General features: G+C 36.7%; 1 protein-coding gene and 1 long non-coding RNA gene across 6 annotated transcripts; one reads left to right on the top strand and one right to left on the bottom strand.

Moving 5' to 3' along the window:
* The first annotated feature begins 15,046 nt into the window (after positions 1 to 15,046).
* LOC147519511 (uncharacterized) lies at positions 15,047 to 16,749 on the top strand. Of its 3 annotated transcripts, none has more exons than XR_015212244.1 (3): positions 15,047 to 15,269; positions 15,922 to 16,014; positions 16,103 to 16,749. It is a non-coding gene; the product is annotated as an uncharacterized LOC147519511 (long non-coding RNA). The 3 variants fall into 3 exon arrangements; XR_015212243.1 differs by having other exon boundaries at positions 15,057 to 15,269; positions 15,935 to 16,014; XR_015212242.1 differs by lacking the exon at positions 15,047 to 15,269 and having other exon boundaries at positions 15,276 to 16,014.
* Positions 16,750 to 17,270: 521 nt separating this feature from the next.
* On the bottom strand, positions 17,271 to 19,291 carry LOC147519510 (mitochondrial fission 1 protein A-like). 3 transcript variants are annotated; one of them, XM_086591095.1, is made up of 6 exons: positions 19,078 to 19,288; positions 18,389 to 18,423; positions 18,060 to 18,198; positions 17,847 to 17,943; positions 17,609 to 17,670; positions 17,271 to 17,542 (listed from the first exon to the last, which is right to left on the bottom strand). In XM_086591095.1, the coding sequence occupies exons 3-6, from the start codon at positions 18,130 to 18,132 to the stop codon at positions 17,457 to 17,459; spliced, it is 318 nt and encodes a 105-aa protein (XP_086447221.1). In that variant the 5' UTR covers positions 18,133 to 18,198; positions 18,389 to 18,423; positions 19,078 to 19,288; the 3' UTR covers positions 17,271 to 17,456. The 3 variants fall into 3 exon arrangements, with proteins under 3 accessions (XP_086447221.1, XP_086447222.1, XP_086447220.1); XM_086591096.1 differs by lacking the exon at positions 18,389 to 18,423 and having other exon boundaries at positions 18,060 to 18,176; positions 19,078 to 19,291; XM_086591094.1 differs by lacking the exon at positions 18,389 to 18,423 and having other exon boundaries at positions 19,078 to 19,282.
* Between the last annotated feature and the right edge of the window lie 8,049 nt (positions 19,292 to 27,340).

Raw genomic sequence — 27,340 nt, 5'->3', positions numbered from 1 at the left:
TCAATCAACAATGCATGAGCCTCCACCATTTGTGGAGTACCCCCAACCAATGTTGGAACTTCCCATAGAGAACCTTCTACAACCCAAACCCCTTTGCCCGCTTAGGCAATGAAACAAATTGCCAAGTACAAAACTTGTCACGAGCCTCCACCATTTTCGCATATCCAACGTTCTCTCAGAATGAGCATCTCTTTCCTTGAAGCTACCAGTTCATCATCTGCAATATTCAATAACCGAGTCCGGTTGACCATAATGCTTCACCGGCTTATCATGCCCGTACTTCATAACTTGTTTCACACTTCTCTTTGGCTTTGATCTAGCCAAAGTTTGAAGATAACTCTACTTCTTGTTGAATAGTTCTTTCACTAAGAACCTCACTCTCTTTAGCATCCTCGACGCTTTATCTCAATCACTTGAGATTGTATAGAATCACCCCTATTTCCAGCCTTTTCCGGCTGCTAAAAAATAGCACGAAGTCTCATCAAAGGTAACCTCATTCTAGCCGACCGGAACTTGTGGTTCTCTAGACACCACAATCCATTATCCCTTTCCTCCGCTTTGCATAGCCCAGAATATTGCTTTCCCAGCTTTAGAATCAAGTTTACTATCATTCATGTGGTAGTAAGCACTAGATCCAAACACTTTCGCAAAGTACCATAATCACAACCTCATAAGGTGTTTTGCGATCTATCGCGGAACCGGTGATCTATTATACAAGTAACACGCCATGGCCACCGTGATTCGCCTTTAACTCTTTTGCCAAGATTGGCATTGGAAAACAAACACCTAGCTTTCTCAAGCAACGTCGCGATTCATTCTCTCTGCTAACCCATTCTCATTGCGTGCCCTCATCATCGATTAATCCGGCAATTCCTTGTTGCGCAAGAAAAACTCTCTTGGAAAGGCCTATAGGTATACTTTCGGTACCATTGTTTCCGTAAAGTCTTCACCTTCCTCATCATGCGATTCTCAACCCTTGCCTTCCATTCTTAAATGTCTCAAAACTTCATCCTTGGACTTCAAGATATATACCCACACATAAGCGTGTATAATCATCGATGAAAGAGACATAATACCGGTTTCCTCCCCCGCACTCAGAAGGTCCCCAAACATCCGATGCACATAATCCGGGATGTCTCTCGTCTTGTGCTTGCTTGCTTGTGACTCTATTGCCATAGACCGCAATGCTCGCGGAAATTCCATACTTGGTTTCTCCAAAGTCTTTCAAGAACCCTTACTTTCGGACAACTCGCATAACTTTTTGGCTCGTATGCCCCAGGCGATATGCCACAATTTTGTGCACTCGGAATCATCACTACATGTACCCACCGCTACATCACCTATCAACGTACTACCCAACAAAGTATACAAGTTTCCATGTCTTTGACCGCTTCATAATGACTAGAGAGCCACTAAGGATCTTTAGGACTCCACCATTTCCCACAAAAATAATCAAGGTACCAAGAGAAATAAGGTTCTTCTTTAACTTCGGGAACATGTCTCACATCGGTTAAAGTCCTCACTACACCATCATGCATCTTGACCCGGTATAGTTCCAATCCCAACCGTCTTACAAAACAGCGTCATTGCCCATCAAAACGGAACCTCCACTCCAAGTTCTCATAGGTAGCAAACCACTTCCTATTTGGACACATGTGGTAGGAACACCGGAATCAAGAATCCATGTATCGGGTCATGGTGGTCGCTTCTTGTGTAGACAACGAAAGACTTACATCATCCCCATCGGCCGGAAGCAAGACTTGCTTCACTAACATCCCTCATTCTCAAACTTACCACTCATCTTGTTACTCTTTTTTGAATAGAGCAATCACATAGATAATGCCCTTTTCTTTGCAATTGAAGACCGTACATGTTTTTAAAGGCTTCTTCGAACTACCGCTTCCACTTGCTTGTGGGAAGTCATCTCATCGACATCACCCTCGCCATCTTTTCTTTTGCTTCTTTATCAAACTTCTCTACTTTAAATCTAGCATTTGACATCTTGGGAGCCCCTTTTTCAAGTCACACACAATAACCCAAAAATTATCTCACACTCGGGGAATTTTATCGAACACCTTGTCTACATAAATTTCGAACCACTATGGTTCTTTACCAAAACTCAAAATCCTAGTGTCAGATACCTTTCCCGATACCAATTGTTGTGAATAATTAATTAATCGGAAAACAACGTTACCCACCAAAACGGATCAATCCTCCACAAAGATTGATCTTTCTCACTAACAAGACTTGAACACCCTCCAAGTAATATCCCAACGCTTCTCATTAACAATTTAACAAGCATATAAAGTAAATATAATAATCTGAAAGAGAACCAACCACAAGAGACAATGATATATCGTGGTTCGGCGAATTTGCTCGTCCACACCGGCGAGATCCAAGCTTTACTAGAAGTCCAGAATAACAGATTAAGAGCTCTCAATTCACTCCACAAAGAATGAACACTCAACTCACTTAAGAATTTCTCTTTACAATCTCATGAGGAAAAGTTAGGTTTTCGAAAAACTTTTTGTTTTTATACTAAAAACAAAAATTGCGATTCTTGTGGCGAGGCCCGCAAACAAAAAAGACTTTGGCTTTTTCCTTCCCTTGGGTGTAGCGCCCTTCCTTGTGCTGGTCGGCAATTCAACCCATGGCTTAGTCGCTTCCCCTTGGCCTACCTCGAAAAAAGCGCCCTTTTCTCTACAAATGTAAATTGTTGATTTTGTATATTAAAACTTATGAAGTTATATATATAATTTTTATTTGTGCAACTCTGCCTCACATATACACCTTGACTTGAATTTTTTTCCTTCCCTTGGTAACCAATTGTGCTAAAACTTAAAACCAAAAAACTTGAACGATTTTCTTCTCATGATCTCATCATTCATAACTTTCACAAGAAATAACTTTAAAGGCCGCTGAGAAATAGTTGATTATATTTGAGTTCATGTCTGGTTCAGATTAATTTACAAACTGTCCAAGTTCCTAGTCTACACAACAGTAGCCATCTAGCAACTATGGTTATGCACTTATACTGTAGTACATCAAGAAAGAGAGAGAAACAGGTGAAGATGAAGATGAAGATGAAGATCAAAATTATAATAAACTTATGTCTCGTGCGTCGCTCAAAAGCATCCAATTTTACCCTATTAACAAAGAAATACCTTTCAAGTATAATAAATGAAAACCTCTGTTAAGGTTGAGCTATTTATATATTGATTCGTAAGTGTAAAAAGAATGATAGAAACTAGTCAATTAAGTTTAAAACCGCACTTACATATGCCAGTCCAGATTCTGAATCAAGCGGTTGAGCAAACAAATTGACCCAAGCCACAGATGACAGAACTAAATATGATTGATCTTCCACACTCATTGGAGTTCATATAAGTTGGGCACACCAACGCACTTTCAGTGGCATGTTCTCTGTTGGCACTGATATATTAATTTTCCCCCTTTTAACGTATATAGTCTCCAGCTTTGCAAAAAGGAGAAACTCAGATGCACTAAGTATAAACCATAAATTCCTTTTTGTCGAGTACAAATAAAATACAAAAAAGTGATTACTCTAGTAGTCTACTCCGGAGTAAACCATTGTTTATATGAGATCTAAAGCTGCGGTGCAAAATCTTAAGTGCTTGAAAGCTACAGCATGCACTTTTAATTTGAACCAAAGTGCACATCTGTGGTGATCATTTAGTTAAGTACAAGGTTACAAAAAATCAACCAACTTGACCCTTCTTTAAGCTATTAATTTAACTATTAGTCAAAGGCTGTCCAAAGGTTTTGTAGGTTTGTTATATTGCTCGAATCCAATTTAGAGTTCGTCATACATGAGACAATGACTCGTGGGTTGGCTTAATACAATTTTTTGCAAGTTGTAGCACGCGCTGTCGTTTGCTGGTTACTGCTTAGTGCTTACAGTCAGTTGAGCTTGCTAATTATAAATTTTAGTGTCCAGCAAATTTGTTATTAGACCTTTTGAACTGGAGCTAAGGAGCTACTCACTATTATAGTTCTAGCTATTTCTTTAGAAGTGGACCTATACAGCAGTTGATTAATATGTAGTTCATGCTTGGGTACTGATTACTATAAATACAGAAGTAAGTTACCCCATGAGCTCATTCTCCAAACCATGGCCAAGTATATTCTTCTGATTGTATCTGCGTTTCTCTCTATAGCTTTTGTGTCCTTGGCTCTTCCTTCAGATTATCATCCCCATGTCGAAAGATCTACAAGCCAAGTGAGGGTCAGGATAGGAACAATTCCTTTGCATGCCGAAACAGAAGGTTCAATGCAGAGAACATACGTTTATAAAGATCTTCAGAGGCATAGAAAACTTAGTACCGATATATCAAGCCAATATTATCGTTACACTCGTATTGATGCAAGTACAGATGATATAGGACCTACAGCTCCTGGTCATAGCCCTGGTATAGGCCATTAACTTCATAATCATGAAGTAAGAGGAGAGCATGTGCGTGTTTTCCACAGTTGTTGAATTAGGACTCGATTTAAGTGTGCGTCGGATTTAAGTAAATTTGTGTTAACAGTTTATTGTATGACATTGTTCATTTTCTGATGTTTCTGTATTATTAGTATTTGATTCTTATCAAATGGTTGAAAATGAGACAAACAATAACCATTCATATATATTGCCTTCGAATATTTTCCCTTTTAATTTTAAGTGTGAACTTATGAAAGAAAAAATGTTGGGTGCTAATATATACACCCGTATAGAATTATAAGTTCACCGCAAAAAGTTCAATTTACCTATTATACCCCCATTACCTGATGACCACTGCCACTCCTATTTCTGAATATCCAAATCGTACCGAGTTAACACCTCCACCACTCCTCTTACATCGTAGCTTTTGAAACGAAAAATTCTTAAACGAGAAAAACAACAACTGATCTCGGGCTTTAATGGTGGGAAGATAAAAACTCATGCACATGGGGACATGCCTATAATACAAAAAAGAAATCTTCACCTATACATTCATTTAAATTCACAAGTCCAATCACTTCTCTAATAGCACTATTCTTCCGATCCAAAGTTAATAGAACAACAACAAATCACCTTTAGCTTATTTAATAGTTTAAGCGTTGTTCTTTCAGAGTGCATATATTTCATTTCGTCTTCAAGTAGAACTTTGAAGAGAAATAGCACGGATTTACCATTTCGCCGGGTTTTGTTTTTTGCAATCAGATTCCTTAGTAGTCCATTCAGAAATAATGGCCACTAAACGAGTTCGAATTTCTTAATTTTTTTATGCAGGTTATGAACTGCTTTTGTTCATGGTTAGGCTACCAATTTCTCCTTTTGGTTGTTGAAATGGTTAAAATGTATCCAAAAGAGTACGTCTTCAATTCAATTCAGAGAGAGAAAATGGAGGTGATACTGGATAAAAGATAAGGGGATATAATGGGTAATTCACCATATTTTTGGTGAGCATATCATTTGCTTATGGTGAATATATTAACACCCAAAATGTTTTGTAATAAGGATTGACTATTGAGGATACATAAAACAGGACATTATAGGAAAAAAATCATGTCAGGAATTTTTTTTGTTAGGCAACTCAATTGCTCAACGGCGCAAGTCGCAACACCACGTCAGGACTTTAAGGTGCTTTAACTAGCCCATAGTTCAAGGCTAGGCATGCACTCCACGTCTCCACCCATGCCTGCTTTGCTCAAACTAACTGTCCTAGCTGAGGACCCTCGACGCCGCACTCAAACTTAAGACCTCTCGTTCAGTGTGGTGGCCCGGGGCCAGTGGTACTCTACAATTTCTAGTTGTACACAAGACATCTGTGTTCTATATATGACTTATTTCATTTTTGTTCTACTGTATTTTCAGAAATTCCGTGTTTTTACATACAATGACATTGCTTAGAAATTAATGGAACCGTATAAATTAGTTGCTAACCTGACATCTTAAAGTGACGCGAATGCAATTCGTACTTCTATTTTCATGTCACTCTTCTATGTTGTGGAGGCTTTGTTTTTGGCCAATAGATTCAGCCATTTGTCTATGTAATGCATACGGCCATACGGCCGATACCCTGTCAAAAAAACTCCATCCATAATACCCGCATGGCCTCATAGGGAGACTGGAAAAGAAATCCTAAAAGCCTGATATCTCACTATGAAAAACCGTTATCGGGAAAGTTTAAAAAAAAAAAAAAAAAAAAAAATCTAGTTATTGGAGATGTGTGTCGGGGGATTCAGTGTTGGATTTTATAGGACTTGAGATAGTGAACGAACGTAGGGAGTTTTGTAGCAAATGAGCGTTTGCCGGTTGAGATTTGTGTTTGATGTTGATCATTTGTAGGCGAGCCTTTGTCGTATGGATATGATGTGAGCCGGATTTGTTGATGTGGAATTTGGATGGGCCAAGTTTTAATGGTGGGCTTGTACCTGGGAAGGTAACATCAGTTGTCTGACACGAACACATGAATGAGAAGAGCTGAAGAGGCGTTGAAGCCCTTTTTTTTTTGTTAATATCGTGTTATAATTTTTTTTTTTTTTAAAACAAATCTCATTTAAATCTACTTCACCCATGGTTTACGACTCGGCAGAATCAGAGCTCCTCGGGTTGATTTTTGTATGTTGAATTGGTTTAACATAGAACCGGACCGGTAAACTCTGCGTTTCAAGTATAACTCGGTTGAAAAATGGTTCAAATATCGGTTCAACTCGGTAATTTTTTTCTCAACCTTTACATTAAACTAGCTAATTAGCCCGACCATTGCTGGGCATGCAACATTAATAGTTGATGACAAATGTTTTAAAAGAAAAATATTGGTTTAATTATCAAGTGTATTAGGCTTTAGAATTAGTTTGTTGGCTGCTTGCAGAAAGAATAGTATGTCTGAATTCACAGTTATTTTTGTCAAAAATTCTGTTAATTGTTTTGAATGTGTTGTTGCACTTGTTGTTTTAGGCCGAGTTACTTTCAAAACTTTTGTATAGCATAAGAGTCTTGTTCATTGACAAATGCTGATGGAAGGCTGCATATAAGATTTTTCAATGTCGAAGTGTTTTGCAAGCAAAATGCCATGGCACAGAAATTGCGGCAAAACCCATATCCGAATTCATTTAATCCGAATCCAATTTATCCGACCCAAATATCCGGAAACCCAAACCATTTTAACAAAATTCATATTTTAAAGTTTAAAAATTAATTTATATCTTACATTTATATATGAAAATCATTAAAATAATATATTTTTTTGGTGTTTTCTAATGGATATGGATATCTGAATCCGGATATGGTAAAGAGCTTTGAGTGAGAATCCGGCCCAAACCCACTCTATTTCTTTGAGGTTAGTTCAATGCAGTTGCACCTAGTTTTCAATTTCTAATTAATTATTCTTTGTGGCTAGTTTGATGCATTTGCATCTAGTTGTCGATTTCCTGTTAATTATTCATTGAGGTTAGTTTAATGCATTTGCTTCCAGCTGCCGATTTCCCCTTAATTATTCTTTGAGGTTAGTTCGGTGTCTTTGCATCCAGTTTTCGATTTTCCGTTAATTATTTTTTAAGGTTAGTTCGATGTTGTTGTATTCAGTTTTTTATTTCCCATTAATTATTCTTAGATATTAGTTTGTTGCATTTGCATCCTGTATCCAAATCCCGTTAATTATTATTTTATATTAGTTCGATATATTTGCATTCATTTTTCGATTTCTCGTTAATTATTTTTTGAGATTTGTTTTATGCAGTTACATCAAGAATTTCTCGTTAATTATTATTTGAGGTTAATTTAATGCATTTGCATCAATTTTCTAATTTCCAGTTAATTATTCTTTGAAGCTAGTTCAATGTAGTTCTGCTAGAAATATAAGCACAGTTAATAAATTGATATATGTTAGACCTTTGACTGCTACTTAGTGCATATATTGTTTTCATCTAACAGTCTAAAATGATGCATTTATTGTGTATGTTTAGGAGTTGTCTATTTTGATTTTGGTGGTGGCTGGTTCAGACTTTAGTGCTTTGGCATACTATTATCAAATATATTCACTGGACTGTTACACCTCTCACATTACCGTCAAGTTTGGCGATAGAGGTATTGGAATCGGCATTGGAAGTTGTGTTTGTGTTGGGGCTGGTACTGCCGTTGCTGTCTGAAAATTTGCTTCCTCCTTGAAATTGATTTATAGAGTAAAAGTACTATTGACAATCAAATTTTCAATAAACGATTATCATTTCATTTTTTTTTTTCCGAACCAAAAAAGTGGTGTGCACCATATGTTTTGTATATACAATTTCAACTTTGAACTGCTTCCACAAAGCCTTGCATTGCACTGGTGTAATCAGCACATCCTTTGGGAGACCTGCATTGAAGGATTTTTTTTTAGAAATAATACTCAGGAACTATTACCAAAAGAGGAAAACATAAAAAGGCAGGAATATAATACTTCTTAAGAGATAATACTGTAGTAATATCTCATTTCATTCAACTACATTTGCAATGGAAGGCACTAATGATATTCTATTTTCTCTTGAATTTTAAAAAAAAATACAAATAAAGTGAAGGAAATACAAAGGAGCTAATACTAAACAGTGAAGTACATGTACTTCAAAGTGATCTCCAAACCTAAGATGGTTTGCTCGCAAACCACGCATTTCGATATTCATATGTGCACATGTACACAATTTCTTACCTTATGGATTATAAATGTAGTTGCAGTCTAGCAATATTTTTTTTCCCCATTCCGCATCCAAATTTGCTTATGGGCAATAGTGCAGTTTCCTTGCCATTCTGTCAGCATTCTCTATAGTTTTTTATGATTATTTATCAACAAATAGATAAGCAAATTAAAGAACACAACATAAGCATATGGAGAGCACAATATCAAGTCGTTCAAACCTAAAGGAATCAATATGAAATTTAAAAACTATATACACTTCAGATGTAGTCAAATTTTATAGGTGTATTTACCGTCAACGAAAACTATATATCCACCCAAGACATTAATTGTACATAAGATTATCCTCGTCTTGAGGAAATCTAGTACCTTAGGCAATGACTTTGTAAGCCTCTTCAACGTGTGTGGTATAGTGGTTTTACTACTACCTTAACATTCCATCTAAGATGAATATGTCCATGTCATGCTTGAAAAATAGCATGCATGATTACCTAGATTCAAATGAAATTGCCACAAAAAGAAAGAATATGGAATTAACTAAATCCAAAAGTTACATTGGACCAAATAATTTCATGTGTTATGCTATACAACAAAACATATAGTCACATTCAACTCATTGTGCAAAAAGGAGAGAACATGTGAGAGACTCAATCACTTGTCAACAACTCCTCTCAAACTCCAATAAATAGACGAAAAACTAAGATGGCCATAACTCAATATCTAAAATCTGATCTCAAAAACACACATAAATATACCTAAATATTCCATAAAAGCAATTCCAATACATTCTACCTTTGCTCACAATACAGTAAAGACCACACCCTTAAAACCCAACTTGAAAATCCCCATCCTATGCTACAAAACAAATCCTATCCATAAAAGGTTGATGTTACCAACGTTATAAATGGAAAAAAAAGAAAACACTACATTAAATACTGCTCTAGAAGAGCAATAATGACAATGCTGGGAAAAGCAAAACATGTGTCCATGAAACCTTAGAAAGGAAAGAACATGTTGTTTGTGAAAGCACCATCCCAACCACCCACACCTAAATATTCAAGATAAGAAGTTTAGCTACATCAACTACAATCAATGTTGGCCGGTCTACCACAAAGACAACATTATAGCAAGGATGACAGTGTTATAATCTTGGCTAGTAGTGACTCATAGGTATACAACCTCTTTAACAAGTTATTTGTATAGACAATAATGCACCACATCAAAATCACACAAAAAATCTAATCATAATTAAGAAGAAAAAGAAAAAGATGGCATACCAAATGCAAATAGTTTCTATTATGCAAGTCTAATTTAGATATGCGAAAGTCAAAGGCTACCCAAGTGAATGTGCATTTCGTCGAAGAAACAAACTTTTAATTGATATCATCACAAACAATTTTAGTCGTGGAACTAAAGTTTAACTGAATTTCAAACTGATATGGATATGGGATTGTCACCCATGCACATTAATCGCAACTTGAAGCAATGAATTCGAAAGGAAAAACGCATTCAGACTAAGATATTATAGTTCTAATGTGTGGGTGAATTCAATGAAAATACGATGTCCCTGAAGCATGAAGATACCAATGATCGAAATTTCATGCCTTATTTCCTTACATTTAATCTACCTAATATGCATACAACATGATAAGTATATGTATGAACTATGAAGTCAGACATTAGACTCTAATTATTCAAGTATGTAGCATGAAAATCTTCTGAAATCTTAAGTGCAATAAATAATGTAAACCTGCTATTTAGCTCATTGATAGGCTAATAGTATAGAAACGTAGATATCTGTGGAATGGCTTAGTTTTTACAAAATATACTATGACTTTTCTAACAAAATGATAAGTCATAGAGGGCAAGACATAGATACACTATTTAGCTAAGGTCATCATAGAGGGCCACATTAGATGCTAACTCCCCTTTCCTTTCCTGTCACATGCATGATACACCAAAAATGCGTGTAAGCAATACAAATCTCCGTAAGGATTATTTTCATTAATTTACTTGACATGAGATATCTTCGATTCCCTAGTTAAAACATACATGCTGATTCACTCTTGATAGTCGGATGTCAAAGTAAGTAAGTGGATGTCAAGGTTCAACAGCTTTATTCCCGAAAAAAAGTAAAAAAAATTAAAAATTAAAGAGTGAAACAGTTGTTCAACTTTAAAATAGTCTAATCTCTAGCAGTAACCCCATCTCATGATGGTACTGTAGGAACCATTATGGTCGCCGTTTGCAAACTGCGAAAACCCACGCGTAACGGAATAAGGGGTGTCACGGTTTGGTTTATAAACATACCTTTAGATCAGCTGTGATAACTATGAGAATCCGAATTCTACAAATCAGCAACCTCTTGATCTTCTGTTGTATTCTTATCCTTAGAATGGACGTTGTGTCGGCAACGATCTTCCAGCCCTTTCTTTCTCCCCTGGCCTCTCTCACTCACAAAGTTGGAACCGATTTGGATCTGACTTTTCTTGAGCAATCCTTAGTAAAAACGACAAGAGAAAAAAGGGTTTCTATTTATAGGCTACAACATGGACCATGAGGAGAAATCAGGGTTAGGTCTCCTGACGGGCTTGGCCTTCCCATGTTCGCCCAGAACACACGGCCCAAGTCTGTCAACAAATGGCTTATTCCACTAAAGGTCATTGTTGCACTACCGCCCTAATCCCAAATTACGTGTTACGTTTATGGGTTCCATATTATATGCTTGTTGATCTCCCCGTGTTTAAGATATTGAATGCCCGTTGATTAAGTCAAGTTACTGACAACTACATTAATCAACTTCTTATGTCCTTGAGTAGTACCACTCAACCTCATTGTCATGTCGGATTAAATCCACCTGCAGGATTTACATGACAATCCTTATGAGCTCCTCAAGAGGACATCATCAACCCAATTTTCTGCGGGTCATGAATTCCTTCTATAATCAACAGCACACCTTATATACAATGTCTTTACCGAATCCATCGAGTTTGTTGATTCACAAATGAATCTCACTCATTGATGATTTAAAACAATGTACAATGCACGTAAGTGCCCATTATTATATCCGACTTAAGAGGACAAACATTCATAATAACAGAGTTGTTTGTTCTCTTATATAGTCAGTATAAAGAGAAACAACCTCACTTGGTCCTGTTCAATACACATAAAGTGTACTAGTGTAATCATATAGTCAAGATAGACTAATACCAGATTATATTATAACCGTACTAATGGTTTGTCCAATCCATTTAGGTTGTGAAGGTTTACTTATACTTTATAAGGTACTTATGATATGATCTTCTGTGTGTCACCACACACCATATCATCTACAACATAAAGTATTAGACGCATGTATATAACTAATAACATATATACTATGCATAACATTTGCCTATATGATTCTCATTCAAAATATAAAGAATTAAAGTTAATACAAAAGTAATGATTTTAGTATATAACCCTATCACAATCTCCCACTTATACTCAAAGCATTGCTTTTTAGTATACTACTAACAGGTACCACCATTCAAGCACCATGATACAAAATTCTAGCCCCAAAGCAAACTATAAGTGGTATAACCCCCTGGCCCCTGCTACTCTCAAATGGAGAACTGAAGGCGTTTCTATTGTTCGATGGTTTTCAGAATTCTCATAATTAATTTCTAATCCTACACCATTGTGGTTGAGGCATTACAACAATGCTATTCCAATATCATGTCACTGGAATCAAGGGCATATCAATCATTTTGCATTTACTTGGATCACGCAATTAATGTGTATGTAAATATATAATACACTTAAAATAGTAAGCTTACGTCAATTAAAATTATATAGCAATAACAACATAATTATGTTGCAGCAAAGCAAGTACCCCATTCCTTGGAAATGTATAGCCATATTTAATTAGCTAATAATGAGATTCTATGTTAGTCGGGCTGAAATGTATTAATAAAGAAGAACCTGAAACCCGTAAAATATGGTTGTTGCCACTGGGACTTATAAAGTGCATTACAAAAAGATATTAAATGGTTATCCATGGTGTTTCTAAGATTGGATCACTTCAATTGAAACCGAGAAGAAGCTGAAAAAAATATTGTAGAACCAAAGCGGATTATCCTCATAATAATATCATGTCCCAAATGATACAATATCAAGTGTTTACAAAATCTCAAGTGCAATTAAATGGACATACCTTCATGCCTAGACTTCAACTCCTCATAATAAGATCCATTTACAACATCCTTGTTGGTCATGGTTTCCTCATCAATGGACCTCATCCCATTAAACCTTAAGAGTTAGATACGAAGGAATCAACGGTTTCCTCTTGAGAGTATGATCCTAGCATAACAAAAATGAGAAAAATAGCCCACCAAAAAGATGCAAATTCATGTCAAATTGTATTATTTGCACAAACAAATATGTTCTACACTATGAAGAAGTAAATAAGAAGAGCCATCAACTTATTTGATTGTTGTATAAATTTATAATGACTATTATTATTGGGTTTAAATGGAAAATGTTAACTAAAACTAATTTGGAAGAAGTTGCAGTGAATTAAATGCACTCTAAACTTCTTATACACAATGTGAAGGGTTGAACATATCATTTTCACATTGTTCTGAATCTAAAAGGTAACTCATAGATATTAAGAAATAAATGGAAGTCACACAAACCACAATGTGAGAACATGCAACAAAATCGGCCAATTATAACACAACAACAAAGCAACCAAGACCATTAAAAGTGTTAGGACAGTGTAAACCGCATAATTAAACACTATGAGTTGAGAAGTGATAGAGAAATGTGCATTGTTTGGAGTCGTTAAGTAAGAATCAAATGTGTCATACCTCCGGAATTGAAAGACTGCATTTTTTGCCAAACCATTTATTATACAATTGGACCACTTGCAAATAAAAAAAAGAGATCGAAGTAGTTCAAAAATGTCTTTGTACCTTCAATGTGCGCAATCGACATGCTTCATGGACCCCTGCCCATGTCTTCTTTCATTATCTAGCAAACGAAAATAGATGGTGTAGATAATGTATTAAACAATTACATACGCCAAACTGTAATTTAATTACTTCACCTAAATTAGTACCAATCTTCTGAAATTCAGTTACAAAGCCTCACAAAGTAATACATAATAATTTTGATAGATAGATTTAAGCAGTGAAGACAAAATGTGAGAATTATTTTCGGCCTAATTGAGATACAGTGTACGATATACCTGAGAAAGCACGGAATAAGCAATGCGATATGCTTTCGAACCAAATTTAATGGTGAGAGAAACTCAATGTTCCTTACTACTTTACTTGAGAGAAATGAGAGAGAAGAAAATAGTACATTGTTCACCCATTTGCTTAATCAAATGCCAATCTTTCTGCAAACAAATTCAATTACTACATGAACAGAGTTCATGCATGAGGCAGCTTGTAACAAAGACTTGCAAGAAAACAGTATCCAAACATTTGACGTAATCTAAATATGAAAGCAAACTGAGACAGTAATTCCTTTATGCTAAAAATGTGAATTACCTTAATGTTGTCTTCCACATTTCTCATCCTCTTCTCAACTAGTTCAATTAGATTGGCAAACTGTAGATAAACATCAATAAATTAGAGTCTCAAACTCTCGACTATATATTGAGATGACCAAAAAGGCAAAAACTAATAAAAACACAACCGGCATCAAACCAATCTCGCAATATCTTCCATCTTTCTAAATTCTTAGTTAGTTAGTTAGTTTGCTCGTTGGAAATTCTTTTTTGCTTCCTCATCAATCCAATAACACACAAACTGATTATGTTATTGTTATCTGCCAATAATGAGTTAGCTCTCTATAGAATTAGCTGGGATTTGGAACCCTAACCACTTTCAGTTTCACAAAAAGTTGTTCTAAAGAAGTTGAACGAAACTTATTAATAATAACAAAAGTGTTAAAGAAAATGTAAAAAAAAAGAAATAGTGGATACCTCAGAAACACCAGTGACGACAAAGTGGAGAGCATTGGAAGTGAGAGCAGTTTGAATGAGTTGAGGAGCTACGTTGTAGACTCTGGAGTCCGGAAGGTGACCGTGTGAGTCTAACAGAACAAAGGGTTTTTTGATGAAGCGTATGATTTAGATTAGGAAACCTTCAGGGTTTAACTTTTGTGGGTTATTACTTTTGTCTAATATTGCAGTTTTCCTTTTTTTTTTCTCCTAACTTTTCGTAACACCCGTGGGACTTAATCCCTTGGCCAGTTTTTTCTCCAATTTTTTCTTAATCCCCTTGCTAACGTGGATAGCCCCAATGAGCCCGAAAAGAGACTGCTATATATATATATATATATATCGGGACAGATAGGTTGACAGCCAAATTTCCAACAGCATCTAAACAGCAAAATTTCGGCCGTTGGATATTCTTAGAGATCTAAATATAATCAACACACCAAAATATCAAATAATCTTACGAAGGGTTTTCTCACTCTTTCTCTCTCCTATTCCTCTCTCTAATTTCCTCCAAATCCAAACTAACACTTCCAAATTCAACACCTCCAACTTTCTCTCACGAAGAACCATCCACCCTAGTTTCTTTTGCGTTTGTCCATGGCTGTTGCGACGAGTAACGGGTAAGAAATCTCTCTCTATCAGTTTTAAATGTGAAATTGAAGCTACATATTATTGTATTTGTTGATTTTGAACCTATTACTTCTCCAAGTCATTGTTGCAATTAAAAGTTATAAGAACCCCTAGATGCAACACAAAAATTGGGGTTAATTTCCAACACTATCTACTTTTTTTAGCATTGAATGGTGAAATTCATGTTGAATTTTGCATAAATATAGTGTTCTTCTTGGCAAATCTTTAAATCGATCTCTCTTGAATTTGCAAAAGTTTTATGTTGTTTGTTTTCGACAGTGCGTAGATTTATTTAGTCAATTTGGGTATGATTATTCATGCTTGACTTGTATGGTTGGTATGCGTGGTGTGTGAGTAGTGTTGTGTGTGGTGCTGGTGGTAGAGTGGTGTGCATGGTGTGGTAATGTAGTGTGTAGTGTGTGCAGTTAGGTGGTGCGGTGGGTGTGGTGGAGTGGTGGTGATGTGTTGCGCTAACGCTGCTGGTGTGCTACGTGAGTGGTGTGAGTGTGTGTGCTGATTTACAAAATATAATAGCAGTAACAGTTCTTGCTAGAAGGAACCATGTCAAAAAAGAAAAAAATAAAGATAATGTGTACCTGTCCTAAACTCATTGATTACGTTTCTTCATCTTACGCTTGGCAGAAATTTCTTTTAGGTGTTTGAAGTTTTCCTCAAACTCTAATAGTTTTTTATCTAGACAATATGGCTTCACATACTTCAGGTGACATTCACAAGGTATGTTATTCTATTAATAGACTGTTAAGATGCCACTAACATTTTAGTAAGCAGCCTAAATGTATAAACTATCATGTTTGTTCTGCAGATACTTGTCGCTCTAGTAGGCATATACAGGTATGATAGGAATGAGGTAAAGCCAAATGTGGCATCCTCTGAGGTCAAGATTCTTCAGGATGCAATTGAAGGGAAGACCTTCAATTGGAATTACGAAAAAACGTCTTAAGAATAGTTTTGGATATCTATTCCAACTATTAAGTTGAAGTTACAATTTTATGTTGTGGTCTGTCAAAGGTGGTTCGCAACGCGCTTACAAAGGTGGGAACTGATGAAGATGCCCTCAAGGAGGATCTGAAGGAGATCAAGGAGATGTACTTCAAGAGAAACATTGTCACTCTTGCCAAATCAATTGCCAAGGAGACATCTGGGGATTACAAAGCCTTCCTCCTTACCTTACTTGGTGAGTGAAGAGCATTAGTTCTCCTATAGAAAATAACTCAGTTGGCATCCAACCTCATCGCTTGGCTTTCGTTTGCTTTATGTAGGCTATCGATGAGGTTGAGTATTTTGCTTTCTAGGCTGTTGTTTTGTTTTGTCTGTTAAACCCTACTCAATTACAGTGGTTCTGTTTCATTTTGTATTTGATACAGAGGTTTCTTGTCATCCAATGTTAGTGCATTTTGCATTCTAAAAATTGTTGCTGGTATAAGTAAAATAATCCTTAAGTTTTCTTTATCCTTGCTCGTTTGTGCCATAATGAGGACTCTTTCCGGCTTAGAACGTCCTTAAAAGGCAATATTTTATGATCTTGAAAGGGCAAAAAAGCATTTTCAAGTAACAGATGGTAAATATTATTTGCATTGAGTTTTGAAACTCTTGCTAAACATAATGCCCTGTTGCCTCAAACTGAGTAGCTCAAGTGAAAGAGGGAAGATGTCAAACCATGCATGTGGCTAGTGCAGCAGTATTCTATATATTTCGACCCTCTGTTCCAAGGCCTACTTTGAAATAGTAGCACAATCCGTGGGATCATGCACCGTCACAGATGTTGCGAGTAAAAAAACATGACTTTTCTCTGTATATAGAACTTTGAAAATTGCAAATTGCGAGTAAAAAAACATGAACTTTGCAAATTGGACATTTTCACAGCAGAATGAACTGATGTGCCTTTAACTGGGAACTTATACCCCAAAGTTCCATTTATCATTTAAATTCAAACATATTTGAGAGAGAGAGGAAAAGGAACAAGAAAAGCCTAATAAAAGAGCATAAAATGTTATATGTTCCATTCCCCAAATCTATATAATCTTTTTTGTTACAAACCTAATGCAAACTAGAGTCGAGTGCTTATGATAACAAGTCACTGAAAACATATCCAAAAGATAACCACACGGGTTTTGCTAATCATGTTAATATGCACAGTGAATGCGGAGGGTGACAAATCATTTCTTGCGAGCCAGTGCTGCAACAATTCCACCAACCACAAGCCTTGCAGCAGTTGTAGCAATGCCTATGCCGATCGCACCATCTGCAACAAAAAGATTGCTCTCAGAACTGTGCCCATTATAGAGTAAATTAGTAATTATAAGTTTACCTTCAGCTATTTTGTCTTCAACTGTCTTCTTCAGGCAGGGCCTGCCTCCAATCAGGTGCGATCTGGAAAGTTGAGTCCATGAAAGGTTATTACAACCGGGAAGAATAAAGTAAATAGGTCAAGCTTAAAGTTTCTCATCCTAAACCTACAATAGGAGTATTCTAGCTGCATCATTTTGTGCAGCACCTAAAGTGAATAAATTAAAAAGAGAAACTCCAAGCTTTGTTCCAGTAGCTACCTACTCCTCGAATAGTCAACACTCCTGAAATTCCTAACTGCCATAAGATAAAGCTTCTCCCTCTTTTGTAGCGGACTACCTGGACTGACCAAAGAATCTGGAAAAACCAAGTTGGTCAGTCATAACATGATCGAAAGGAAGATTAGATCGGCACAAACATCCCAACACTATGAATGCCAATAAATGAGATGGAGTAGTGCTTATATGATAAACCTTCAAGCATGGCGAGCCCGCGTTGCACATCTTCTGGTTGTTTAGAGTGAACAAGCGCCCACGATAACCTCATGATGCTCTCTTTCTTAATTTCATCTGAGGTACCATTTGCAGCCTCTGCAATTTCTCTATCGCAACCCTATTAACCACTACAAAGGTCAACACAGCCAAAAGGAAAATAGAAAAAGGTACTCCTATAATGCAGCAAAGGAAAGCAGTGAAAAAAGGTCAAGGAAATTTTTTTTTCCGTAACAATTTTCTAAAGGGAAAATGTCATTAAAAATAAAATTGTAATCAAGACATCAACCAAACCAATTAATAATTATTACCCGATTGAACGCACCCTTTTAGCTTTTACAAGAGCCTAAAAACAAGTTACAGAGAAAGTGGTATAAATGAATCACGGATCAAAGATGTTACCAGTATGACCATTACTAGGGTAAGATAGTGGTGCACAGATCGAAACATATTTTTATCTCCGAAACACTCAAGTTTTAAACCAATCATCTCTTTCAAACAAATGGGTTTCTCAACAATAACAATATTAGGTACTAAACATGCCGAAAACCCGACAAACTTGTTTCAACATATATGAGAAACACTAGAATCAATCAACCATACAAGTCATACCCAAATTGACTAAATTGAGAATAATCATACCCAAATTGAATAATAATCATACCCAAATTGAGAATAAGTCAAACATGAATAATCATACCCAAATTGACTAAATCATAAATTTACGTACTGTTGAAAACAAACAACATAATTTTTTTGCAAATTCAAGAGGGATCGATTTAAAGATTTGCCAAGAAAAACACTATATTTATGCAAAATTCAACATGAATTTCACCATTCAATTCTAAAAAAAGTAGAGAGTATTGAAAATTAACCCCAATTTTCGTGTTGCATCTAGGGTTTCTTATAACTTTTAATTGCAACAATGACTTGGAGAAGTAATAGGTTCAAAATCAACAAATACAATAATATGTAGCTTCAATAGAGAGAGATTTCTTACCCGTTACTCGTCGCAACAGCCATGGACAAACGCAAAAGAAACTAGGGTGGATGGTTCTTCGTGAGAGAAAGTTGGAGGTGTTGAATTTGGAAGTGTTGGTTTGGATTTGGAGGACATTGGAGAGAGGAATAGGAGAGACAAAACCCTTCGTAATATTATTTGATATTTCGGTGTGTTGATTATATTTAGATCTCTAAGAATATCCAACGGCCGAAATTTTGCTGTTTGGATGCTGTTGGAAATTTGGCTGTCAACCTATCCGGCCTGTATATATATATATACTAGCATGATGCATGTGCTCCGCACATGATGTTTAGTAGTTGTTATTTGAGTTTAAATGACATAATTGTCTTTATTAGAATTACAAATTTACTTTAATATTTTGATTGGGTGTTTTGTAATTTAATCAAATGGATATGGGCAATTCCGTCCAAATAAAATGGTTGAAGAGACCAAGAGTTACATAAAAAAAATATTAAAATATCGCTTGGTGGACCAGAGATAACAGCATTCTTTCTTTAAAGTATTTTAGATACGTATCTTTTCTTTCCAAGCAAAGGGAAAATAAAAAAAGAAGAAATATTTTTTGACCAGAAATAAACTGCTATTTTTTGCATCACAGGGGCTTTTTTTTCGTTCCACACCTCTATCTCGCAATAATGAATTAAGTTCATATACTATTATAGTAGTATTAGTACAGTCCCCGTGCTTAGGTAGCACCAATGACTATAGAGGCATGCCCAAAATCTCCTTGGAAAAGTATATTTTATTAAGAGTCCAATCCTAATTATTCTTGTAGAGAAAAAAGGTGTTTTTTTCTATTTTTCTCGTTATAAAAGCCCTTATTATGTATGCCCTACTAGGGCGCGTCCCCCCTCTTTTTTGCAAATGAATAGTACTTTAGGTGCACACGAGCTTAGACTTTGCCTGGCCAAGAGCGCGCCCGCGCTCCATCATTTTTCAGCACGAATTCGATTGTTTTTGAAAGTTTTCAAAAACAGTATAAATATAAGTTTTTTCTGTAAAAACTTAACCGAACCAAAAAAAAGAAAGAGAGAAATTCTTAGTGAGTTGAGTGTTCATTCTTTGTGAGTGAATTGAGAGCTCTTGTAATCTGTTACTCTGGACATCTTGTAAAGCTTGGAACTCGCCAGTATGGACGTAGGCAAATTGCCGAACCACGATATATCCTTGTCTTATGGTTGGTTCTATTTTGTGTTATTATCTTTACTCTATATGTTTGTTAAATTGTTAATGAGAAGCGTTGGGATAGTACTTGGAGGGTGTTGAAGTCTTGTCTAAGAAAGAAAGATCAATCCTTGTGTAAGGTTGATCTATTTGTAGTGGATAACGTTGTTTTTGCATTGATTTATCCACAACAATTGGTATCAGAGCAAGGTATACGATCTAGGATTTTGAGTTTTGGTGAAGAACCATAGTGCTCAAAATTTGTGTAGACAAGGTGTTCGATAAAATTCCTGAGTGAGATATTTTTTTGGGTTATTGTGTATGACTTGAAAAAAAAGCTCCTAAGATGTCAAATACTAGATTTGAAGTAGAGAAGTTTGATAAATAAGCAAAAGAAAAGACGGCGAGGGTGATGTCGAATGAGATGACTTCCACAAGCAAATGGAAGGGTAGTTCGAAGAAGCCTTTAAAACATGTACGGTGCTACAATTGCAAAGAAAATGGGTATTATCTATGTGATTGCCCTAACCTGAAAAAAAGTAACAAGATGAGTGGTAAGTTTGAGAATGAGGATGTTAGTGAAGCAAGTCTTGCTTCCGGCTTCGATGGGGATGATGTAAGTCTTTCGGTGTCTACACAAGGCGACCACATGACCGAAAATTGGATTCTTGATTCCGGGTGTTCCTACCACATGTGTCCAAATAGGAAGTGGTTTGCTACCTATGAGAACTTGAGTGGAGGTTCTGTTTTGATGGGTAATGATGTTGCTTGTAAGACGGTAGGAATTAGAACTATACAGGTCAAGATGCATGATGGTGTAGTGAGGACTTTAACCGATGTGAGGCATGTTCTTGAGCTAAAGAAGAACCTTATTTCTCTTGGTACCTTAGATTCCAAAGGCCACAAGTTTGTGGAAAATGGTAGAGTCCTAAAGATCCTTAGTGGCTCTTTATTCATTATGAAGGGTCAAAGACATGGAAACTTGTATACTTTGTTGGGTAGTACAGTGATAGACGATGTAGCAGTGGGTACATGTGGTGATGATTCTGAGTGCACAAAATTATGGCATATGCGCCTTGGGCATATGAGCCAAAAGGGATTGTCTGAGTTGTGCAAGCGAGGGGTACTGAAAGGCTTGGAGAAACCAAGTATGGAATTCTGCGAGCATTGTGTCTATGGCAAGCAGTGCAGAGTCAAGTTCAATACAAGCAATCATAAGACGAGACGCATCTTGGATTATGTGCATACGGATGTTTGGGGGCCCTATAGAGTGGCTTCTAAGGGAGGTAACCGATATTATGTCTCTTTCATCGATGATTATACACGCTATGTGTGGGTATATATCTTGAAGTCCAAGGATGAAGTTTTCGAGACATTTAAAATGTGGAAGGCAATGGTTGAGAAACACACAGAAAGAAAGGTGAAGACTTTGAGGTCTGATAATGGTATTGAGTATACTTATGGTATTTTCAAGGAGTTAAATATAAAATGGGTATTGCAAGACAATCGGACAAATGAGGGGTACCGCAGAGAATGGGTTAGCAAAAGAATGAATCGCGACGTTGCCTCGAGAAAGCTAGGTGTTTGCTTTCCAATGCCAATCTTGGCAAAGAGTTCTGGGTAGATGCAGTGGCCATGGGGTGTTACTTGTATAATAGATCACCAGTTCCGGCGATAGACTGCAAGACACTTTATGAGGTGTGGATAGGGAAACCAGCTGATTATGATACTTTGCGCGTGTTTGGATCTAGTGCTTACTACTATATGAAGGATAGTAAGCTTGATCCTAAAGCTAAGAAAGCTATATTCTTGGGCTATGCAAAGGGAGAAAAGGGATACGGATTATGGTGTCTTGAGAACCACAAGTTCCTGGTCAGCAGTGAGGTTACCTTTGATGAGACTTCGGTGCTACATTTTAGTAGGCCGGATGATAAAAGCCCAAAATTGTAGTTTTAACCCTTAATATCATTACATTTAGACCAACTATGTATATAATAAATAAGAGTTAGTCCTGTTTATGCGCGTTTATGTATTTCAGACATTTGAGTCAAATATGTAAAGAAACATATCACTTGTGCGAGATAAAGGAACGAAGGTTGGTTGCTAAAAAGTTCTATGATTAAAGGCCAAGATTCAAGGAGAAAAAACCTTTTTAAAGCCTGGTCAAAGCTGAAAAGTCAAAGTCAACAAAACTTTTGTAGGCCGTATCTTTGGACTCAGACCTCGGAATTGGGCCTATTATATGTCAAAACGACCGGCTCAGAAAGGGCTTTCTAATGGTCTAGGCCTTGACCCAATCAGAGAAGCACAAGTAGACAAAAAGGCTATTGCAGTAATTTTTAGGAGAAAAACCCTTTTTGGACTTATATAATTAGGTTTTGGGCTTGATTCAAAGGCCCAAAACATGGCTCCAATGCCCATGCACGAAAATGTAGACCTAGCCTCTCTTTTATAAAGAGGCCAGACTAAAGCATAACTCTGAATATACTTAGACTTAGATAGATATAATTAATTAGAGATAGATAATTAGATTTTAGACTTAGTTATTAGTTAAAACCTTAGTTAATTATTGTTCTTCAGTGTTCATTAGATTAATAAAAGTTCAATATTGATTCTTCATTATGTCTTCTTCTTATATATCTGTTTATGATAGTCTAATGACATCTAGCTAAACCTCCATTAGAGGGGTTTGATGAAGGTAGATGAAGACTTGATATGTTAGTTAGAATTATTGTTTGTAAAGAGTTTCACTCTAGAAGGATAGTTGATTCGCCATAAGAATGAGTTGGACTTCCTCACATGCTAATTATTAGTTGGCAGAGATTGTTATGAGTAATTAGGGATCGACACTTAATTTTATTTGATTAGAACTGCAATAATCGACACTAGCATATTAGGAATACATCAAGTGGATTCGAATCTCTCTAATCCCTTCTCCATATTCACATTTCAATATTCTATTATCATAGTATAAGTTAAACAATCTTAGTTAAGTTCAATTGTCATCGTAGTATAATTTCAAATCATTACTCTTAACTGTTTTGTTAGTATCGACTAAGCTAGCAGAAACTTACGTTTAAAGGACTAGGAGTAGAACGAATTCTCTACTCCATTTATTGCATGATTCAAGAGAGTAGATAACTTTGATAATCTAGAATGAAATTACTATAACGTTTACTTCTGTTTAAGTTTAATTAGTTAAGTAAGAGTAAACAATAGTTTTTACTTTTATCAAATGGCGTCACTGCCATCTTAGTTCTGTTTAAATTCATTTCCTTTTAGATTTTTCGTCCCTACCAAAATCCCATTAAAACCCACCCACCCTTGTTTGGTTTTGACTGTGTTTGTTTAGCTCAGAAATTATTTTTTCAGAAATCTACATGGAGCGCGCCCGTACCCATCGTATGCTATCTCGAGAGCACGCGCGCCTTAAAAACATTGGACATTGGTTCAGGCAAGAGCGCGCACGCGCCCTTTTAAGCCTACTTCCAAGCACGCCCGCGCCCAATTCTGAATTTGCCCGATTTTCACAAGTTAGTTTCCAACTAATTTCGTTTAAGTTATTCAGTGTTTCTAACATCGTGAATACACTATGATCGCATATACAAGACGCTATTCAAACGCGTAGCAAGGAGGCATTCAAGTACTCCTTCTTCTGCTCCTCGCCTCTCCTGTTAGAGGATTTTTTCTAGCATATCAGGGTTGTTTGACTGTTTGTTCGTACTTTGCTTTATATTGGCCTTAACCTTGTATGAGACTAAGGTCCGATACTAGTAAACCATCTTCAATTATTTATCGTAAACGTCAACGCACACGCCTATCTAGAATACCACACACTACACCTGCATAAATGGCTGATGAAACAGAGACTCCTCTCTCTGATTTTTATAAAGCCCTTAACGATAGCCCTAAGTCTTGCATCATTCTTGCAGACCCAGTGGGGGATTTTTGAATCCCCCCGAATATATTTAATTTGTTACCAGTTTTTCATGGGTTAGACCATGAGAAACCTTATCAGCATATGCGTAAGATAGAACAAATTTTTACCACATTTCATCATCCTACTGTTGGTTCAGAGAAAATTAAATTGAGGGTGTTTCCTTTCACCTTCGCTGATAAAGCGACATCTTGGTTAACTGCCCAAGCACCTAATTCTGTGGACTCATGGGCCAAACTTGTTCAATTATTCATGGAACAGTTTTACCCACCGCTAAAGACAGATGAAATGCTTCAAAAGATTCATTTCTTCTGCCAGAATCCTCATGAATCCTTTTCAGAGGCCTGGAATCGGTTAACTAATCTTCTCATTAAGTGTCCACATCATAACCTTGCGAAAGACACGCTTGTTCGTGGCTTTTACATCACCATAAAGAGGTTCTTGACATAATGACTAGGGGTAGCTTCCTTAGTAAAGGTGCCTATGAGGCTTATAGGTTTTTGGAAGATCAATCTAAATGTCAAAATAACTGGGGGGTAATGACATCCCCTGCTCCAGTAATTCTTCTTCCACAGTTAAGGCTTAAAACTTTGAAGTTAAATCTGATCCTGAGTTTAAAACTTTAATCGAATCTCTCACTAAAAAGATAAAAGCCATTTCTGTCCAATAACAACCTACTCTTATCATGAACGTCAACACTCTTCCATGTAATTTCTGCTACAGCCTTGAACATCTAGACTCCTATTGTTCTCTAGTCTATGAACAACCATCTGCTCAACCGGACAATGTTTATTCCATTAATAGTGAACCTAGCTAACGCGCCTTGGAGACAACATCCCAACTTTGGCTGGAAAAATAATCATCACGTTACACCTCCAGGGTTTAATAATCAAAATGTTAGGCAAGCGCCAAATTATAATCAAAATCCACCGAGACAAGGACAAGGACAAGGACAAGGACAATGACAAGGACAAGGTAATTATAATAATTATAATGCTAATAAAGGTATCGTTCCGGTTACTAATAACTATCACAACCCACCCGTTAATAATCAACGTGAGATAGTTCCAATCACACCACCTGTGACCACTACACCTTCACAACCAAATCGTCTCGACGACTTCATACAGGTTAGCCAACAACTTTTCCAATCCATGACTTAATCTAACCAACAGGTTTTACAATCCATTAATTATTTGACCCAGCAGTTAGCCCAAGAGAAAGCCCCACCAAAAGGTGTGTTTCCAGGTCAAGCCGTACCTAATCCTAAAATGCCAAACACAGCCTTTGAAGTAACCGGTAATCCTAGTAATGAAAATATCATTGTAGGTGAGCTACATGCCATCACCACTCTCCGTTCTGGCAGAGTGGTCGATAATGCCGTAACGATGCCTGTTGTTACCCCACCAGTGGTCCCTACACCTGATATTTTACTAGATACCGAAGTATTAACTAATGATCATACTCCTTTAGAGGTACCAGTTAAACCTCAACCCAAGAGGAAAACGACCAAGGTTAAAACTCATATTGATCCATATGCTAAATATAGAGAGAACCTACCGTTTCCCCAGAGACTAGCCATGTTACACAAGGATACTAACTTTGATGAGATTAGGGAAGTTTTTAAAAATCTAACGATTAACCTATCTTTTCTTGAAGCTATTAAAAAGTTGCCACAACATGCTAAGTTTCTAAAAGAGTTGTGCACTACTAGGCGGAAGACCAATATACCAAAAAACGCTTTTTTAACTGAACAGTTCCCAACTCTATTTGATCATAATGGAATCGTTAAGTACAAGGACCCTGGTCGTCCTACTGTATAATGCATCTTGGGGGATACCCATACGACGACTGTGCTATTAGACCTTGGGGCGAGTGTTAACTTACTCCCTTATTATTTATATAAGCAAATAGGTCTACAAGAGATGCAACCTACTAAAATGACGTTGCAATTAACGGATATGTCTATTAAGTATCCTAAGGGTGTTGTTGAAAATGTGCTGGTTAAGGTTCAAGATTTTTACTACCCAACAGACTTCGTTATCCTAGACACAGAAGTCGCTAATGACTCTGTTCCTATCATTTTAGGGCATCCTTTCTTGGCAACTGCCAATGCGTTCATAAACTGCCGCAATGGTTCGATGTCCATGTCCTTTGATCATCTTTCTGTTGAGGTAAATGTTTTCAAGATGATGAAATAGTTACCATATTAGTCTATAGATGGGGAAGTTAGCATGATCGAGATCTAAGCTCAAGATTATTTCAACAATACGTTTCCAGAAAATCAGATGCACCAATTCCTTTCTTTCGGTAGTTTCGACTTCGATGATGACTCCTACTTAGAGGAAGTCAACGCCCTTTTCGATTCTACCCCTATCTTAGATCCTTTTGACGCTCTACCTTCCGAGTTTGAAGACCTCTTACCTAAACAGGCCTTCACTACTCAAGACGAGAATCCTCTGGAATCTTTTTTGCCAATTCCTCCCACCCCTGTGCTTAAACCTCTTCTTGCTGAGTTAAAATATATCCAGCTTGATACAGATTGTAGTCATCTGGTGATCATATCTTCTAAGTTATCTGCTGATGAAGAGGCCCGTTTGATTAGAGTGATTAGGGAACATCGTTCCACGATCGGTTGGTCCCTAGACGACATTAAAGGGATTGAACCTGGTGTATGTATGCATCACATACATTTAGAGGATAATGTGAAAACTTCATGCGAACCTCAGCGTCAGTTGAACCCTGCCATGAAAGAGGTGGTCAGGGAGGAAGTCTTACAGTTACTCGATGCGGGGATCGTATATCCCATTTCCGATAGTGAATGGGTAAGTCCTATCCACGTAGTCCCTAAGAAATCGGGGGTTACCATTGTTCGTAATGCTACGGGAGAATATGTTTCCATGTGTGTTCCTATGAAATGGAGGATATGAATTGATTACAGACGCTTAAACGCCATGACACGAAAAGATCACTTTCCCTTACCTTTTATAGATCATATACTCGAACGTCTAGCTAGTCATGTTTATTATTGTTTTTTAGATGGCTATTCTGGCTATTTTTAGATCATTATTGATTTTGATGGCCAAGACAAGACTACCTTCACATGTCCTTTTGGAACATATGCATATAAACAGATGC

The sequence above is a fragment of the Coptis chinensis genome, chromosome 2 (genome assembly GCF_015680905.1).
Source record: "Coptis chinensis isolate HL-2020 chromosome 2, ASM1568090v1, whole genome shotgun sequence".
NCBI lineage: Eukaryota > Viridiplantae > Streptophyta > Magnoliopsida > Ranunculales > Ranunculaceae > Coptis > Coptis chinensis.
Note: the sequence above shows the minus strand (reverse complement) of the source record. Positions and strands in the feature narration are given on the sequence as shown.

What these genes read in the sequence shown, in the direction of transcription:
- LOC147519510 (XM_086591096.1), bottom strand. Translation starts at nt 18,132, where the DNA reads ATGAGGTTATCGTGGGCGCTTGTTCACTCTAAACAACCAGAAGATGTG. An exon ending in GTTGACTATTCGAGGAGTAG is followed by an intron (nt 17,671 to 17,846) that starts GTAGCTACTGGA and finishes TCAACTTTCCAG; the next exon opens with ATCGCACCTGATTGGAGGCA. An exon ending in TGAAGACAAAATAGCTGAAG is followed by an intron (nt 17,543 to 17,608) that starts GTAAACTTATAA and finishes TTTTTGTTGCAG; the next exon opens with ATGGTGCGATCGGCATAGGC.